The 18,418-nt window shown below is 44.6% G+C and overlaps 1 protein-coding gene and 1 long non-coding RNA gene across 4 annotated transcripts in view; one reads left to right on the forward strand and one right to left on the reverse strand.

Moving 5' to 3' along the window:
- ABCA4 (ATP binding cassette subfamily A member 4) overlaps positions 1-18,418 on the reverse strand; it is a 132,736-nt gene that overhangs the window by 57,037 nt on the left and 57,281 nt on the right. For 2 of the 3 annotated variants that reach the window (XM_086717597.1, XM_086717599.1), the window contains 7 exons: positions 17,904-18,080; positions 15,711-15,933; positions 12,362-12,583; positions 10,281-10,485; positions 6,553-6,618; positions 3,820-3,909; positions 1,679-1,853 (listed from right to left, as the gene is read on the reverse strand). In XM_086717597.1, coding sequence (XP_086573723.1) covers positions 1,679-1,853; positions 3,820-3,909; positions 6,553-6,618; positions 10,281-10,485; positions 12,362-12,583; positions 15,711-15,933; positions 17,904-18,080 — 1,158 coding nt within the window. The remainder of the gene's footprint in view (positions 1-1,678; positions 1,854-3,819; positions 3,910-6,552; positions 6,619-10,280; positions 10,486-12,361; positions 12,584-15,710; positions 15,934-17,903; positions 18,081-18,418) is intronic. The other variant, XM_086717598.1, reaches the window with a different exon arrangement.
- LOC147578179 (uncharacterized) lies at positions 299-18,290 on the forward strand. The gene is made up of 4 exons (XR_015254884.1): positions 299-538; positions 4,768-4,827; positions 17,187-17,256; positions 18,011-18,290. It is a non-coding gene; the product is annotated as an uncharacterized LOC147578179 (long non-coding RNA).

Raw genomic sequence — 18,418 nt, forward strand, 5'->3', positions numbered from 1 at the left:
GCTCTCTGCCCGTATTAGTTAACAAGGAGAAAAATCAGTTGGATTTAGGGCTGCCTGGTCCAGCTCTGTCCCTGAGTTCAGATACAATCTCAGGTTATCTGGACCTGTACTTACAAGCTGAAATCTCTGTTGATCAACCACTAGAGGGAAACAGAACCAAATATAATGGCATCAGCCCCACATTCCATTCACCCTGAACCGCCCTCAGAGAACATTCCAATGTAGGGTGTACACTACATTGTTCCTTCCTGGGGCTCTGTAAGAGGTCAAAGGACTTGAAGACTGTGTGTCACATGGCTTCCCTGCCCCCTGCGAGGGCCGCCTCTGACGCTCCTTGGGAAACCTTAGCTAGCCATGGTCTCCTTCTCAGCAGATGGTGCTCTGGTCCCTTAGAAAAGTGAAGGGAACTTCTTGACTTTTCTATGCAGAGCTTGCATCTTCCTGAACTTTACCTTCAATTGCCAGCTGGTTACCCCACAGGCCCCTCTAGAGACTACACCCTTTTTATTTTCTCCAGAACTACCACCAACCCTTACAGGTAGGAAAAGGAATCCTCTTTGTTTTGTTTTTGTTTTTTGTTTCTCTGTTTTTACTTTTATTTGTGTTTATTTTATGTAGAGTTTACTCCTGGGCCATAAGTTTTTGTTTCTTCAGTTTCTTCTATGGTATCTTTTTCTTCTGTGAACTTCCTCTTAAGGTTTAGGAACACTGCTCTTTTTCAGTGAGGATCATCTCAATGTGTCAGGGAGAGTTCATCCACGAGCCCTGTAAGTTCTATGCTGTATCTTGGGGGGCTTTGTTCACCTGGATGTGCTCAATGACCAGAGAATCTACATCTAAACCCTTAAGTTCAGCATTACTCTCTGCATTTTTAAGCATGTGCAGTAAAAATTCAGCACTTCTTTTTGGGCCACGGACCCTGTGTCCTGCCCCACTGTTTAGCACACCTACCAACTCCACCATTGTAGCGTCAGAACGGCACACATTGCTTCTGTGAAGTGACATTTTCAGATACTTGGTGGCTTTTCAGATATGCATACCCTTGATGGCCTGGGCAGTTTCACCTGTGTTCTTAAAGTGAACATGAAGATTTGAACCTCTTGATTTGCATGATTTTGTGGGGTTTTCCAGGTCAAGTGAATAGCGAACCATTTTCAGAGATCACCTCAGGCCGCTTACGGGAAGAGCTAAAGGAATCCTCTTTGAAAATAAGTAGTACTCTCTGTAGACCAGGGGTATGTGGTGGTGATGGTCATAGTTTTATCACCATCATTGATGGTAGTGACACGGGAGAGGTTGGGGGTGGGAGGACAGGCTTACAGTGTCATAGATGAGACAACTGACAAGATCTAGCTCTTGCTCTCACTGAAGCATTGCAAGTTGGTGACCCTAGAAAGTCACTTTGACTCTCTGGATGTCCACTTCCCCAGCACACATAAGGGGCAATAAACTTACTTTACCTCCCTCTCCCACTTCTTGTGAGGATCAAATAAAACAACGTATGTGAGTGAGCTTTCAATATTGCAGTGTGCTTTATACGCACTTGGGACACAAATACGTAGTATATTTTTGTCACTAATACACAATGGGAAAGAGTAAACTGTAGCTAATGAGGCAGAAGAGAGCCAGAAATGACAGGATAGAATGGCAATCCAGGCTCTTTGCCCATAAAACTTACAAGGTGGTGGTTTTCCCTGCTCCATTGTGACCAAGCAATGCAGTGATCTGGTTCTCATAGAAGGTAATGTTAAGACGGTCCACGGCTGGCCTGCTGTAGGGCTCAAAAATCTTTACCAGATTTTTCACACATACCCCAGGAACCAAGCCTGGAAGCTCTCGTTCAAAGAAGGAGTCTTGGAGGAAAAAAATGAACATGATATTAGTGTAATGCCTTAATGTATTCATTCCCCAAGGTTCTTTCTTCAGGCCACTGTCTTTTTCCCCCATGGCCTTAGTTATAGCCTTTGTACGGATTACTAGAGAATAACAATGGTAATAATAGTACCTAACATTTATTGAGCAGTTACTATGTGCCAGGCATTGTTTCAAATACTTTATATGTATTACCTCATTTTACCCTTGTAACAGCTCTGTGGGCGTAGATGTTATTATGCCCATTTTTATAGATGAGGAAACCTAAGACACAGAGACATCAAATATCCAATCAAGGTCACATAGTTCATGAACAGCAAAGCTGAGATTCGAACCCAGAGCGCACTGTCTATTTGGAGAGTTAGTCCCTAAGCTCAATCTTCAGGCCAGGCTGCCATTTCCAAGTCTGTAGGGACATTTCCTCATGGGCTTCTGGTAGCAGCTCAGGCTCCTTATCTTCCTCCCAAAACATAACTTTCCTTCAGACTCTCCCATGTCTGGTCCTGTAATGCCCCTCTCCTAGTCATCTTGGCTCAGGCCTTTGCATTAACTTTGTATAGAGCAGCTTTTTTGCTCCTCATACTTCATAGATCCTCAGTTACTGGGTAAACTCCACTCTTTTTTTTTTTTAATGTTTATTTTTGACAGAGAGTGTGAGCTGGGGAGGGGCAGACACAGAGGGAGACACAGAATCTGAAGCAGGCTCCAGGCTGTGAGATGTCAGCACAGAGCCTGATGCAGAGCCTGAACTCACAAACTGTGAGATCATGACCTGAGCCAAAGTCAGATGCTTAACCACCTGAGCCAACCAGGTGCCCCAGGGTATAGTCCACTCTTCTTCATCACCACCCCTCCAACTCTGCCCCTCCACTCATCCACTCTGACACCCTCCCGGTGCAGACCCTCATTAATGTGGTGTCCACTTCTCCCAACCTCCAGTCACTCTCTGCTTTAGTTCACCCTATATAGCACCCCCTAATTTGTTAACATCGTAGTTCTGAGCATTGACTCCCCTACAAAACAACATCCCAATGCTTTTCCTATGTGTGCCTCCTGGTGTCTCCTAAAAATAAGGTGGACCAGGCCCCAGCCCCCCAATTTTGGCCTTAGAATTCCACTCTGGGAGGAGGGCCTTCCCAGAGGCACTATTGACTGCAGACCAGCTCTCTGATGAGCCGTGCATCATTGACTTCAGCTTTGTGAAATAGCACCTGGGGTAGGCCAGAGGGCCAGAGGCCAGACCTTCTCACACGGTGGCAGGCAAAGTCCAGAGGCCATGTTGCTTCTCTGACCCCAAGGTGAGGATGGCAAGAGCATTTTAGCATAACAGAGAAGTGTACATGCTTAGGGAATGGAGAACATGGGGAGAAGTACAGAACTGGTTGAAGAGAGAAGGTAAAGAAGGCAAAGCCAGGGAATAGTTGCAAACCTAATTCATCAGCTCAGGAATTGTTAGGTAACTTCCACGGTCAGGAAAGGCTTTTGATGGTTTGAATGAATGGACCTCTAGATTTGTAAACTACGAATGAAGTGTAGTCAGCTCCACTAGACTCCTTCCTCCTGTGCACAGAAGCATTTATTTTTGTCTTTCCTTATAGCTCATATCCGCTTTAAGTCCCAGTGACCCAAGTTATTGTTCTTGCTAAATCCTCGGAAGTCAGCACATTTGTGCAACTCACTTGGGAATTGCCTAACAAGGGCACAAACACACCACATACTTGGGATTTGCTTTCTCTAGGAAATATGCGTTAATGTCTGGCTGGACCATTCATCCCACACACGTGCAGCTTGGCCCTTGAGGAGCTATCAGGTTTTAACCCTTGTCACCACAGAGTCAGTATCCTGGGTTTTACTTCACGCCAGGCATGAAGGGTTTTGCTCTAGCTTTTTACAGTAGTCTGAGCCTTTCCCTTGCTTCTGTTCTCTGCCCCTAATGGAGGTTTTTACCATGGGTCCCTTCTGGGTGTTCCGGATCCTCCATTTCCTCTGTTATGGGTTCCGTCTTTTCCAGGGCCCTTTCTTCTCTGGTTGAACAGCCTGCACCAACCAGAAGCCACTGTTATTCCTGGTGAGAGCTAACAATCAGTAAAGGCAGGAAAAGGAGGGGAGAAGGAAGTAGTTGCAGAGTTTCCTACCATAACTGGAAAACAGTTCCCTCAGAAGGCCAAGTCAGCATTCCCAGGGGCCTGTGGGCCTATAAAGTTCTCAAAATGGCTGGTATTGCTGGCTGGCTGGCCTGTCAATCTTTGCTGAGCTCAGAGTGTATTTTGTAACAGGTGTTTCACTTCATCCTCTTAACATGCCAGCAGGGGCCCACAATGTCAGAAATTGTAATTAAGAAAAATTCACAAAACCAGGACCAAGTTTGCAATGGGGTAATTTTCTTTACCTCACCAACAGTAGTTCCTGCTCCAATCAAAAACATGTTAAAGTCATGATGAATCTTGAGAGAAGACGATTCAAGGTGATATGATGGGTAGCCAGCTTAAATTACAGTTTGAAAAATAATTTACCTAAGCATTTTTATGGGCATTCAAGTCTTTTGGAACTAACACCAGAGTTAGGACTGGTTGAGGTATAGGCTTATACAAATCGTTGGGGCACTTGGGTGGCTCAGTTGGTTAAGCGTCCGACTTTGGTTCAGGTCATGATCTTGTGGCTCGTGGGTTCGAGTCCCATGTCAGACTCTGTGCTGACAGCTCAGAGGCTAGAGCCTGCTTCAGATTCTGTGTCTCCTTCTCTCTCTGCCCCTCCCCTGCTTGCACTGTCTGTCTCTCAAAAATGAATAAACATTAAAAACAACAATAACAAACTGTGAAGGTGGTGTAAACACACACAGAGGCTTTCTTTTTTTTTTTTTTTTTTTTTTTGTAAATTTGGCATTTGATTTAAAAGGACATCAGGACATCCTGGAAGGGGAAGAGAAGCAAGCTGAAGAGCAAGCCAGCCAGAGAGGTAAGCAGGGGCAGGAGGAAACCACTGTCGCCAAGAATCTAAAGGCTCTGGTCTCAGGAGCACAGATGTGGGCAGGGCGAGTTTTTTTTAATGCAGCAGCCAACCAGGGCCTCTGTCATTCCTGGTCGCCCTCTTCGATCTGCAGCTGTGGGTGGAGGAGCAAGTAATGGGCCTGGTGGTCAGGGACCTGCCACCTTTGGCACTTCCTATTTCTGCTTCCTGGGGGATTTTCAAATCGACTACCCACAATTCCTTTGATCACTTTACTAGCTATCCTACTGCACTAACATGCAACAACATAGCAGGGAGAGATCTTCTACATAGTTTAGTCAGCGGGTGAGTTCCTTGCCAGGAAATGTGTGTCCCAGTTCCAGATTTTGTCCCAAGTGACAAAAGTGACTTAGACAAGACACTGGTCCTCTCGAGCTCAATTTCTTTGTCTGTGAGAGGAGGGGATTAGGTGGGAAAACTCAGCTCTTTTCTGATTTTAGAGACAGTTAGGAATCTATTTCAGTCTAGCCTGTGAGGCAGGTGAAAAATATTTGGCTGCTGTTAGCAAAAATACATGTGATTCATTTTTGAAAGAGCACATTTGTCTTAAGAATTTTTTTTTTTGAGAGACAGATTATCTGCTGAAATTGTAGAGGGAAAAAATGCCCACAAGTTTTGATATTCACTGAAATTAGAAATGTTCAGGAATATGCTCCTGTGTTGAAAAACCCCATTTACAATGGATAACTTTATTATGGTTGAAATTTAAAAGTTATAGACAAGATAGACAAACCAACATAACAGAAAAATACTGAGCGTTGAAGTGCTATTTGTTTGAACCATAAAAACAAAACAAAACAAAATAAACCACCCAAGCCTTTTTTAAAGGCCCCAGGCTAATCACCTACAGAAAACAAACATCTATCCTAGTGCTTAAAGAATAAATCCTGGCCTAGACCCAATAATATAAAATAAAGTGCAGGTAGGTGAGGAACAGATTGGAAAGTATTTCTTTTGCTTCCAGAAACTACCAGCTCCAAGGAAGTCCCCAGTAATCATGGCAGGAATTTCTTGCCTTCTCATACCTCACAAAAGAGTCTATGGAACTTCTAGAACTCTCCCTGGGCTTCCTGTCCTGTTTAGTAGGAGAGGTACATTTTAGCTAAGATGCATTCTGGGCAAATACTCCCTTACCCCTCTTCCCCAACCATAAGTAAGATGAGTATTAGAGAAGAGTCTGGGAGTGTTTGTCTTAAAGATCATAGCTTCACCCCAACCTCTGGATGTACCTTTACCTTGGGAGAATGCATTAATTTATATTTTGGAAAGGAATAAAAAAGCAGGAGGGGAGGCAAAAGATAACCAGTACAAAGGTTTCTTCATGATTCTATGGATCTCCCTGCTTTAAATTGAGGAGTTGCAAAAGTCATTTGCACCCTAAAGTGGTTTGGCCTTTTTTTACTAGGCAATTTAATCCGCTGGGCACAAGCTGTATAGGACACAAGGGTTTAGCAATGCTCAGCCATTCACCCTGGCCCAGCAACTCCCAAAGGTGGGTTCCTAGAGGCTATGATGCTGCACCACAGTGGCAGAGCCCTCAGAAGGTAGCTAACTAATCAGGAATCACACACTTGACAGAAGGAGCCACCTCTATAGCCTATGTGTATCCATGACATAGCCAAAGGAGTTAGTTTCAAACATTAAGATTTTTATTAAAAATTTTAAACAACTCACCTTCACCACCAAGCCAATAGGACTCTTGCAGAAGGAAGTACCAAGGAAGTGGGGTTCCATAGTTCCCTAAAAATGACAGGTAAATCATTTGAAATGACAGGGAAAAAGCCAAAGGAGTCCTGCATTACCACAGTTCTATAAAATCTGGAATTTATTTCTCTGAATCTCAAAGTAGAACTATAGATATTTATAGTTCATAAGCATTACACAGCTACCCAGGGGCTCCCACAAAGATTACTCCTTCCAACATGTTTGAATTCAAAAGGTCACTTTTTTGGGTGGACCCAGCAACACTAAGACTGATGATCTTGGTTGACATTAGTTTTCCAAGAAAACATTTTATTAAAGAATTTAATCATGCCCTTTCTCAACAATCACCAGATGATAGTAATGATGATAGTCACTAACATTTATTGGATGCTCTTTCCATGTCAGGCATTATTGTAAGCACTTTTCATGCATTAAATATATTTTTTTAAGTTTATTTATTTATTTTGAGATAGAGAGCGGATGGGGGCAGAGAGAGAGAGGGAGAGAGAGAATCTTAAGCAAGTTCTGCGCTGTCAATTCAAAGCCTGATGTGGGGCTCAAAGTCACAAACCCTGAGGTCATGACCTGAACCAAAATCAGGTTAACTGACTGAGCCATCCAGGTGCCCCTGCATTAAGTAATTTAATCCTGGAAACAATCCTAGGAGATAGGCAATGGTATTCTTGTGAATAAGGAAACTGAGGCACACTGAGTTTGATTCTTCTGCCCAAGGTCACAGATAATTAAACAGAGGTATAGGAATTCCAATATGGGTAATCTGGTTCTAATACCACTGATCTAAACTATCCTATGCCATTGGATCCATCTGGATTTCAAGGAAAAGACTCCCAAATTCTCCACTTCTCTTAGCAGGCTTTGCTCCCTTTAAAATGTTAATTTTGTAAGAATACTTTGTTTATTTAATATTATCCCATGTTCCATGACCACTAGAACGTCAGCCCTTCAAGCGTAGGTCTGGGTTTGTCTTTTCCACCCCTCTTTGCCCAAATGCTAGTGTTAAGCCAAACATATAGGTGCTGCTCAGTAAATAGTTGTTGGACAAATTAAAGTTTCAGCTCCGCTAAAATAAAGCCCTTGGATTATGGACAAATTTCATTTTCAATCCAACTAATTTTCAATGATTATATCTCCTAGTGGCCCAGTGAGATAGAAAAGCTGAGGCAAAGCAGGTCAAGTGTATTTCTCAAAGTCACCATTATGGGTTGAATTGCACCCCCTCCCAATCCCCAAAGATACGTTGAGGTCCATGGTAGAATACAAAATAGTTGGTTTTGTCCCCAGTTCCCAGCACAGAGCTTGTAAACCCCTTAGAATTTCCTGAGTCATAGGAATGTCTTTTGTTGTTCATAACAAGCCCCTTTCTCAACCATATCTGTGTTTATGCTAATGAGGTGACTCAGGGTAGGGGCCCTAGATAGCTTCAGGATGGGGGCTGGTCGCCAGAAAGACCAGGCCTGGGAAAAGAGGATAGAAACTTTCAGCCTTACCCTCCATCCTGGTAGAGAAGGGGGCTGGAGATGGAGTTATAGAAACTTTTGAAGGAGATTCAGGGAGCTTCCGGGTTGGTGAGCACATCAAGGTGCTCTCAAGGTAGTGCACCTGGAGAGGGTATGGAGGCTCCATGCACCACCCCTCCCGTACCTCCACTTAAGCACCTCTCCTGTTTGGCTGTTCCTGAGTTGTATTCTTTATTATAAAGCTGTAATTGTAAATAAACAACTTTCCTGAATTCTGTGAGTTGTTCTAGTGAATTATTGAACTGGGGAGGTGGTTGTGAGAACACCTGAATTTGTGTTCAGTTGGACAAAAGTATGGTAGCTTGGGCACTGTATTTGCTGCTGGTATCTGAAGTGGGAACAATCTTGTAGGACTGAATCTGTTTGTGGGGTCTGTGCTAATTCTGGGTAGTTACTATTAGAATTGAATTGTATTGTTGGACACCTGGTTGCATTAGAGAAATAGCTGATGCTGGGAAAAAATGACACATTTGGTATCAGAAAAAAAAAGACCCCAGAGTCTTAACCTCTGGCCCTGTTTGGAAATAGTTACTGCTAATGTGCTTAGTTGAGATTAAGTCACATTGGACTAGATAGAACCCTAATCCAATATGACTGGTATCCTTGTAAGAAGATGGCCCTGTGAAGACAGACACACAGAGGGAGAACGCCACGTGAAGACAGAGATTGTTGAAAAACCACCAGAAGGGGGAAGAGGCAGGGGAGGCTCCTTCCCCTGCAGATTTCAGGGGGAGCATGGCCCTGCCAACACCGTGATTTTCTACTTCTAGTCTCCAGAACTGTGAGACAAAAAGAAAAAAAAGAAAAAAAATTGTTTTAAGCTACCCAGTTTGTGATGTTTTGTTATGGCAGCCTTAGGAAACTAAGATAGTCACATGGCTAGGATCCAAACCCAGGCCTTCTGGCTTAGCCTAGCAATCCTTCTCCTATTCCAGGGTTGCTGCCTATGTATTTCTGCCAACAATGGCTGCCCCAAGACGATGTGAGTTCATCCCTCCCCAGGGACTGGGCCCAGCCTCACTCACCCTGCCTGCTCTTGGCCAGAGCACTGAAAGCCTGGTCATGGCTGCCACAGCATTAGGTGGCAGTTGGTTGACTTGGAACCCACTCAAATGGAGGCTGGACTTCTCTAGCTACCGGGAAATGCTGATTTGAAGGAAAATCTGATTTCTACACAGCAAAACAAAACTGTGCAAACACCCAGTTTTGATTCAGGAGTTGCTCTTCCTTGCTGCAGATTAATCAGGTATTCATTCAATGTCCACCAAAAGTCAGGCACTATTTGTGGCACTGAGCCTGAAACACTGAACAAAACAGACTGTGGGCCCACTCTCATCGGCCCATATTCTACTAAGGGTAGAGAGTCAAGAAACAAACACATAAAGATACATCACGGCAGATAGTGATGTCTCAAAAATAAAGCGGGATATTCAGGAGCACTAAAGGAATGTTATTTATATAGGGATAGATATTTAGATATTTTCAATCTGGAAAGACTCCAGTGATGAGGTGACATCTGAACATAAGACTGAACAAAAGTGAGGAAGCAAGCCTGCAGGTATGTAGGGAGGGTGATGTAGAAACATGCTCCACGCAGTGAGAACAGCAGGCGCAATGGTCCTGAGGAGGAAATGTACTTAGTGTATTGAAGAACAGTCAGTGAGGAGGTGGATGTGGCTGGAACAGAGAACATGAGGTAGAAGGGAAGGACACGAAATGGGGCAAACAGTTAGAGGCTGATAATGAAGCACTTTCTAGGCCAGGGCTGGGACACTGGATTTTACTCTGGGCAAGAGGAAAAACCACTGGAGGGATCTGAACAGAAGGCTGACACTATCTGACCCAGATTCTGAAAGGATCTCTGAATACAGCATGGAGAACAGACTGGTAGGCGATGACTATGGAAGGAGGCTTGGACTGGTAAGGTAGTGGTAGAGGTGGTGACAAGGGATCAGATTCTGGATCTATTGCTAAAGTAGGGCCACCAACATTCACTGATGGATTTTTGACCTACGTTTAAGTTTCAAATGCTGGCTATGAAAGTCCAAATTGAAAGAACTTAGGAAGGATGAGATTTAAACCAGATGAAAAGATGGGAGAGGGCTGGGAATCTGAAGAACCCAGTACCAGTACCTTTACCCTCAAGAGGTTGACACTTACCTGGAAAAACCTGGTCGAGGTACCAGGCAAGCAGTCCATACAGAGCAGCATCAAGGAGCATCATCTTCATAGACATCAGGAAGCTGAATTCATCCCCTTCCATGGGGCTATTCCCGATATTGCCCCACTGCAGCCCCAGGCCTTGCTCCTCAAAGCGTACCAGGTACTCAGTGCCAAACCCAAATGCCACAGGAGACAGCAGGCTCTGCAGTGAGGCAGAGGGCACAGGAGATCAGCAGAGGTCTTTTATTCAACACAACAGCAGCCAGATGCCCTCAGGCTAGGAAGGAGGGCCAAAAGAGTGTCCAGGTTGTGTCCAGGTGTAAGGATACCCCAGGGAGGGGTTAAGGCAGTCTTTCCACAGGAAGAAAATTCTGAAAATGCCTCTCAGGACTTGGGGACCCCTGCCCAATACTCACTGGGCCATCTCTCACCTGTTCAATGGAATACAGTTGTGTCATGGGAAAGACAAATACCACAAAAGCACAACACACCAAAGGACCAGAGGTCCTCATGTTCACCTTCCTACCTTTCCCCCCTTCTTCCTACCTCTTTCTTAACATCACACAGTTCTTGACAGAACAATGGGAATAACTTGAGCTTCTCTGTGTGAATCCCATTAGAAGGGTCCACAAAGTCATCGGTGTCCTAGGGCAGTCTAGGGGCCAGGCAAAGGATGGTCCCATGACTTCCTGAGGTCTGTCAGTGAGGCCAGAAAAGCCTCAGATTACACTGATGTCACCTTTTCTCATCTCCAGACTGGGGACAATCATTTTCTTAGGTTCTCTGTAGAGAGAACAAGTCAACTAAATAGGTGGTGTCCAAAAGGAAGCTGAAGAGGAAGGTCCACAGCCAAATCCCCACAGGTGGTCCCTTGCATGGCATAAAGCACACAAGCACATACAGAGGGATGGGCTCTTCTCATTTCCTCTGCTCAGAGGCCTCTCTGTAGCTTGCAGGACCCAGGGCAGGGTTCAAATTGTCTGTCTATTGAAGGAAGAGATTCTCCAGCTGTAGGTTCACAAAAACCACTGTAAAAATATCAGCTCAGCCCTGGTCCACACAGCTGCCAGAACTATAGCTTCTTGGTGGATCCATACACCCATGAAGCTAGTGGTGGCCTCAAAGTACTGATGTCTACTCAGTATATCAAGAGAGCCCAGCTCTGCCCACAGGCTGAGTCAGAAGGACTTATTGCTACTAGCCCATTATGATTTTAGAAAATTGGATACTATAAATAGCAGCAATTAATTTCTTGTTTAACATGAGAAGTAAAAGGCAGATGCCCTGGCAGCTCTACAGCCAGGTAAGTTTGAGTTTGATTAGGACAACTTACACCTTGGATCTTTCCTCAATAAGAAGCAGGTGGTAGTCCTTTCTTGACTCCACTGCACAGAGAACTATGGAGGGAAGTTCTCAAAGACAAAACAGTGCACCCAAGAGAGCATGAAAACTGTTTGAGCCTGGTTAATGAGAGGGTGGAAATGGCCCATTTGAAAATGATAGAGAAAAAGGCAGTACCGTTAGTTTGGGAATTGTGAACTAAGAAGTCTATCTTTCAAGAAAATCCTCTACTGGCAAGAAGGCTTGGCTCTTAACTGGCTCATTTCTGTACCCTTTCTGCACAGTGGTATACCATGATGAAGACCCTTGTAAGCTACCCGGATTCAAGTTTTTATGGAGAAAAACGAAAGTTTTTAAAGAATGGAAACATCTTTCTGGGCCTAACAGTTAGGGGGCTAGCTCCCTCCCTTCTGGATCTTTTCACATGATTTGAAAATAAAACTGAGTGAAATGGTCCACATTCTTCTCTTGTGGACACATAAAGGGACCAATGAGTTGAACTGGTTTTTGATTGCTTCCCAGGGCAGACTCATCAGGCGGGTTTGGTAAAGAGGGACAGTTAGGTAGCTCAGGGTGAAGACTGCTCCAACTTTTGCCCCTGTGTCTTTAAACCTTACTTCCCTTTGAGCCAAAAGGCAAAGCGGATCCCCTCAAAGGGCAGGCCCATTTTCCAGGACCACTACAGACCCCTCAAAGAAAATGTATCATATATTAGGAGTAAGCCCAAGGTCCCTCACCACAGCCATCTTCAGATCAGCCGTCATTCGGTCCTGCCAGGCGAAGCAGAGAATGTGTGGCAGGTAGAGGGTGAAGTAGATGACACCACTACAGGCTGCTGCCAGGCTGGCCCTGGAGAAGAAGGTGCTGAGCAGGAAGCACTGCATGATCGTAGCAGTGGAGAAGGCCAACAGGAACAGGAAGAGGATGAATGGATTGCTGTAATGTAGGATCCTTCCATGCTGAAACCAAAGAGGCCATCTGAGTCAGTAATTTCCACCCATGTCCACGGCACCATCCCTCTCAGGGGGCAACCTCTGTGCAGCGATTCTGGGCCTTCAGAAGCCCTCTGCTCCAGAGTGGTCTCTCCACCATCTTTGACTGGTGCCTAAATTTCCACATTTGAGACTCAGTGTGTTGAACTCCTTTAATCCTGTGAGTGTCATTCTCCCTGGGAGGGTAACACATCAGGCTGCCTATCAGTATGAGTAATTATTATGTGTTAAGTAAGCAAATCTTTGATGGGAAGGGAGAAATAAGTCTAGAGGAGGAAGTCTAGGGGAGGAAGATCTTAGAACATCAAGAGCTCCAAGATACACTGAGGAGATGAGGGACAAGAAAGGGAGATAGGAGAGCCCCCAGCAAGCTGTAATGTTTTGCTTGGGGCCTAACCTGCTGACTCAATCATGTGTATTCTGAGATTTACTACTCACACTGGTAAAAATATCAGTAATTAATCCACATCACTTGGAAGTGGATTAATCGTCCTCCTCCAACAATATCATCCAAATACATTTCATAGAACCCGTGGGCAAATACTCAGTATCTTTAACATTAACTAATGGCTATGTAGAAATCAGGACCAAATCAGCAATTTTCAGTAAGTGAGCTGTTGCCCAACCACATTATAGGAAAAACTGAGATGTTCACGCTTATTAGGCTTTCTTAGTTCTCCTTTACTATAGACCTCCTATGAGGAATTTTACGCTTTGCACATAACTCCAAATACATATAGATTGTCTTGTTCTTTTCTCGGGAGCATAAAGGCACAAATAGGTTCATCTCTTGAATGGGTTCTGATCAAGTGGTAGTGGTGCCCTGAAGCACCAGATTCCTCATAGGAAAGAGAGACAATGAGCAATGTGTGAGTGTGTGGAAGTTGAGTGGAACACAGATGCGCCACTTCGCTGCTATTGCTACCGATTCTCCCTCATTCACACACTTGTGCCTGCCAGGCACAACAGAACAGTTAAAAAATAGAATAAAACAAATGGCAAAGGAGGGTGGAAGAGGGCAATGCCTAACTAGAACAAAACTCTGAGGAACTCTAAATGAAAGTCAAAATTAGGACTCAGAGCTCCTGATTTTGTGTGTCAAAGAGCTCCCCACATCACCTGGAAAGCGCAGTCCTTTTCCTTAATCACACAACTCAGGAAAAGCAAGTCCATGGCTGAACATGTGGCTATGGCTGGAAGAACTTTAAGATGGTTGCTGGTATTTTCAGAAGAATAAAATCAGTTTCTTACCCCAGCTCAAAGCAAAGTCCTAGAAACTTCCAGACCTGTGTAGTCTCTCACTGACAAGGCAGAGGGGACAGCTACTTGGCTGACCCAACAGACTTACAGGCCTTAGCTTCCTCTAATGACCACTGTTCTTCTTTGTTCCTAATAGCCTGAATAACAGTGGAACCCGCCCCATTGTCCAGCTTCCAGATTCTTTCCTGCAGAGTTGAGGTGGGAAGGAAGAACAAGGCAAAGATGGGAGCGTCATCCCAAGGAATCCTATTCTGGTGTGGAAAGCTCTGTTTCCGTCATCACTGGAACAATGTTCTGGTTCCCACAAGGAGAAACCTCTTTGTGCAAGAAACTCTTAGTGAACATTCTTCACCTCACGTCCTAAAAGCTTTGAAGTCTTAATGCCCATTCTTAGGAAGGCAGATCTCAATGTCACTTCTCAGACATTGCAAGAAAACACACACGTTTATCCATTTTGCCTAAGTCTGACGCTTATGCATTTTGACTCCTTTAATTCTGAGGACACAAAATGCCTTGGAAATGGGAAAAGGAGCAGACTGAAGGATGGGAAGGAACAAGGGACCACTAGAGGAAGATAAGGAGCTTAGCTTCTCTCCTCCTCTTTGTGGAGCTCCAGGACTCTGCACATTTAAAGCCACCAATTTAAAGCGAGGTTGCCTGAGCAGAATGACCTCTACATCAGAATTTTGACAGGGCTCTAGCACTGGGTTTGACTAAGGTCACAGAGCACACTGAATCTCAGTGCAACACTGAAAACAAAACCCTTCAGAATTAGTACATTTTACTGCAAAGAGAAGGGATAGGATTTGGTTTAACTGAATATCTGCTGGATGGACAGGATATATGATGGAATATTCCTGGATCAGGTTGACACCAGTATGATCCAGCACGGGATGGGACACAGCCAGAATCTATGGTTCAGCATACATGTTGCCTACTGGCAGAGGGGCGCTTAATATGACAATGCTAGGGAGGCAGAACAAGCTTGATAACATCAAGCTTGAAGTTTATACCAAATCCCATCTAATAAACATTTTAAAAAACTACCCAAATTTATGAGGTTATCATCTAACAAGTACAGAAGATCATCTGCTGTGGAGGAACTGCAAATGAAGGATAAGAATATATTATGAAATACTGTTTTATTTCCAAGTCTGGCCTGTGAGGGAGCTGCAAGCTTGCAGAGGATGGACCTATGTGTGCTGTCTGCAGCTATAAATACTCCTACCATGGAGAAAGGACAGACTCTAAATTCCATCCTTCGAAACAGAGTGGTCTTGGAGACTGTTCAGGCAGCAGAATGTCCTCTGACCAAGCCATGAATGGTGTCACCATGATGGTAATTAAACAGTCCAGGTCTTCTCTCCTAATACACTGAAAAGGCTCTTCACATTCCAGCTCCAGCTGCTGGCTAGGGCAGTAATCCCAGGAAAACATTCTTTGTACTCATTTCTTCTGTGTCTGCAAAGATAGAACCCTTTGCACATACAATCACTCTGTGCTGGGCTCTCCTAACGGCAGCTTCTCCAGATAGTCCATGGAATGGGGTTAGATAGTCTATGCAGACTGTAGCACACTGGGCAGAAAGTGGGAGCAGGGAACACAGTATGATACAGAGGTTCCTTGGGGGGACATTTTATCTGAGTATTTTCCACCTTGGCTGAAATCACCAGGCAGCTGCATATGGCCACTTTGGCTAAAATGGGCGGGCAGCTACATACCAGGCTATCCTTGCTGGCCAGATGACTGATGTAGGCATGAGTTCATTAATAGGAGGAAAGGTGGGAAGTACAAAACTATTCAAGATTTCCTGGACCTTCTCCATCTGGCTTACCATGATGAATGTGGTCAGAAGGAAGATGCTCATTGACATGATAGAGAAGCTGTCCAGGAACCAGGTAGACCAAATCACTGCATTGGAGACACCCTGATTTTTCAAGGTCTCCTTCAGTCGCAACTCCTTCTCCAAGACGATGCTCTTTACAGTCATGGAGACAGAGTAGATCCAGGCCAGCACCATGAAGATAGGGAAACAGCGGTTCAGGATGATCATAAAACTGAAGCAAGAGGAGAGAAGCAGAATAGTAGAATGCCCTGTACCTGGTAGAGGTGGACTAAATGTTTGTCAAATGAATGTGTTGAGAACAAAGCCCAGATGTAGGGAAAGGCAGAAAATCCCCACTGGGCATTCAAAAGGCATGAATCTTTTACTGCATTGCACTTTGCCCCGAAAGAATTACTTTTTCCTTAGAGCAAGATGGTAGCTTTTTGGTTAGCCCAGATGAATGCTCTACAAGTAATATGTGTAAATAAAATTGTACTATGTATGTTACACAGTACAGACCTTGTAAATTCTTGTGGGAAAAAACTACAAACCTGTTGATGCAGTTGTGACTGGAATAGATACATGCTGACACTGAAGTCCAAGAAGGTGAACCACAAACAAAGGGACTTGGTGTTGGTGGTGAGATCCATAACTGGGCCCCCCAAACAGGTCAGGCAGCTTAGCACTATATATCCCAGAGGATCAAACCCCAATTAAGCAGGAAGAGGCACAAAAAAACCAGTACCACCAGTGTGACACTTTCAGAAGGCAAATGACCCATCAATAAATCAATCAGTAATCCAATAGCCACTAACTCCACCAGCCATGTACCAGTGGAATAATTCCATGGATATTCATTCTAGCAAGCAGGATAGATTTGATATTCTGGAATTATTTTATTGTGAACTTTACACATATTTTGCCTGCGCTTGATGTGCTAGGAAAGCCCTTAAGACTATTATCTGTTGAAAACTGTTGGTTGTCAAAGGAAGGGCCCAATTCCAGTATGGGAGGGTTCTTTCTCAAGATGGCCCTAAGGACAGAACCAGAAATTCATGAAGCCTGCACTTTGGGGACCTGCCACCAGAGGGCTCTCCCACTCTAAATGGCCAGAATCCCTACTGCCTCCTCACGGTGTACCCCACTACCCTGCCAGCCACTCCCATTCTGATCCTAAAAGTGGAACCCCGCTTTTGCCCGTGGCTCCACATCCCATCTCCGTCTATTATTCGAAACCATAGTGACTACAGAACAGACATCATTATCTCTTTAGTCTTGTGTTGAGCTGAGGAAGGAGAACCAATTGGACTAGGGTGCTGAGAGAGCATTTCCTGTGCCCATACTGGGCTTTATCTTACTGTCTTGTCAGGTAGCAATTTGACTGTTCCTTTTTTCAGGCTGTGTGTGTTTGTCTCCTCTCTGAACCCCACAGACACAATGTGCACTATGGTGAACTTGCTAGTTTTTTTCTTTTTTCTTTTCTAGGAGTTGAATCCTAAGCTAATTGTAGGTCTCTGCTGCTGTCCTGGAAGCATTTCTGCCCCCATCCACCATGGTAAATGAGGCCTCCTAGTGTCCTCTTCCTCTTTGTCCCTCTATCATCCCCCAAATACACCTTCAGTAAATAATAGGCTACTTGCTTAGCTTGCTATTGGCCAACAAATGTAGAATCCTGGGGGTGGGGATAGGGGTGGGCAGGAAGGGAGGGTTCCAGCTCATCCAACACATTCCTCTACATTCTCATTAAGCATGCAGCATGGGAATGTTAATTAAGGAAGGAGCTGCATTATTCTGAGGCTCCTAGGAACCAGACCTACTTGCAATGCAGAGTCCCAATTTGCTGATTTGGCAATCATTGGGGAAACACTCTGACCAGAACTCTTCCACATACCAAACATACTACGTAGTGGAAATTTAAAAAGCCTTTGTCCCCTTCCCCGACCTCACTTCCCTTGCTTTTATTTTCACCTTCCCTTTTCCACCCACAACACCAACTCCTTTCTCCCTGCCACTTCATTTGACCATCTGGCCCTGCCTGGAGTCTAGGAGAACCCAGCTCCTCAGTTAGAGCTCTATTCTCTTCAAGCCGGCCCCACTCTCTGGGTTTCTTTCCAAACAGACTGAAGCCTGAGGAGTACTCCCATCCCACCCCAGCAACCTGATTAGTGTGTCTGGGAGGGAGATTGGGAGCCCGTGACTCACGAGTCATCCACAAAGCAGGGATAAGGCATCTGCTGGAGATAGATTCCAACTGGAACGTCAACCTGCGCCTGACTCCTTGTGATCCCCTGTTCGATCATGTCCTGCAGATAGGCAAACCCTCCCCAGATGTATCGGAAATCTTCCACAGGATCGGCTCTGGGACCAGAATCCCAGTACCTACAAAGAAACCAACGGGAGGGACAAAGGATGTAAATGGAAATGGACAGCTCACTGACGCTTCATAAGCACAAGGGGACTTGGAACTCATTCTCTTGAAATCTCACCCATAAAAATTTCCAAACTATCTGACTCTATTCTCTAATTCACAGTTTAAATCTGTTACAAATATCAGCCACAAAAAGACTTGTAATTGCTTTCATTCAAGGACACTACATTGTGCTTTATGAAATATCTTATCTCCTCTTAATTTTATTTTTAGCCTCAGTCCAGTCTCAATCCCTCACTCTGTATTCAAATGTAATTTCCCAGTGACTTTGGAGAAACCTTATTTGTAG

The sequence above is a fragment of the Puma concolor genome, chromosome C1 (genome assembly GCF_028749965.1).
Source record: "Puma concolor isolate L17-30 chromosome C1, mPumCon1.1.hap2, whole genome shotgun sequence".
NCBI classification, from domain to species: domain Eukaryota; kingdom Metazoa; phylum Chordata; class Mammalia; order Carnivora; family Felidae; genus Puma; species Puma concolor.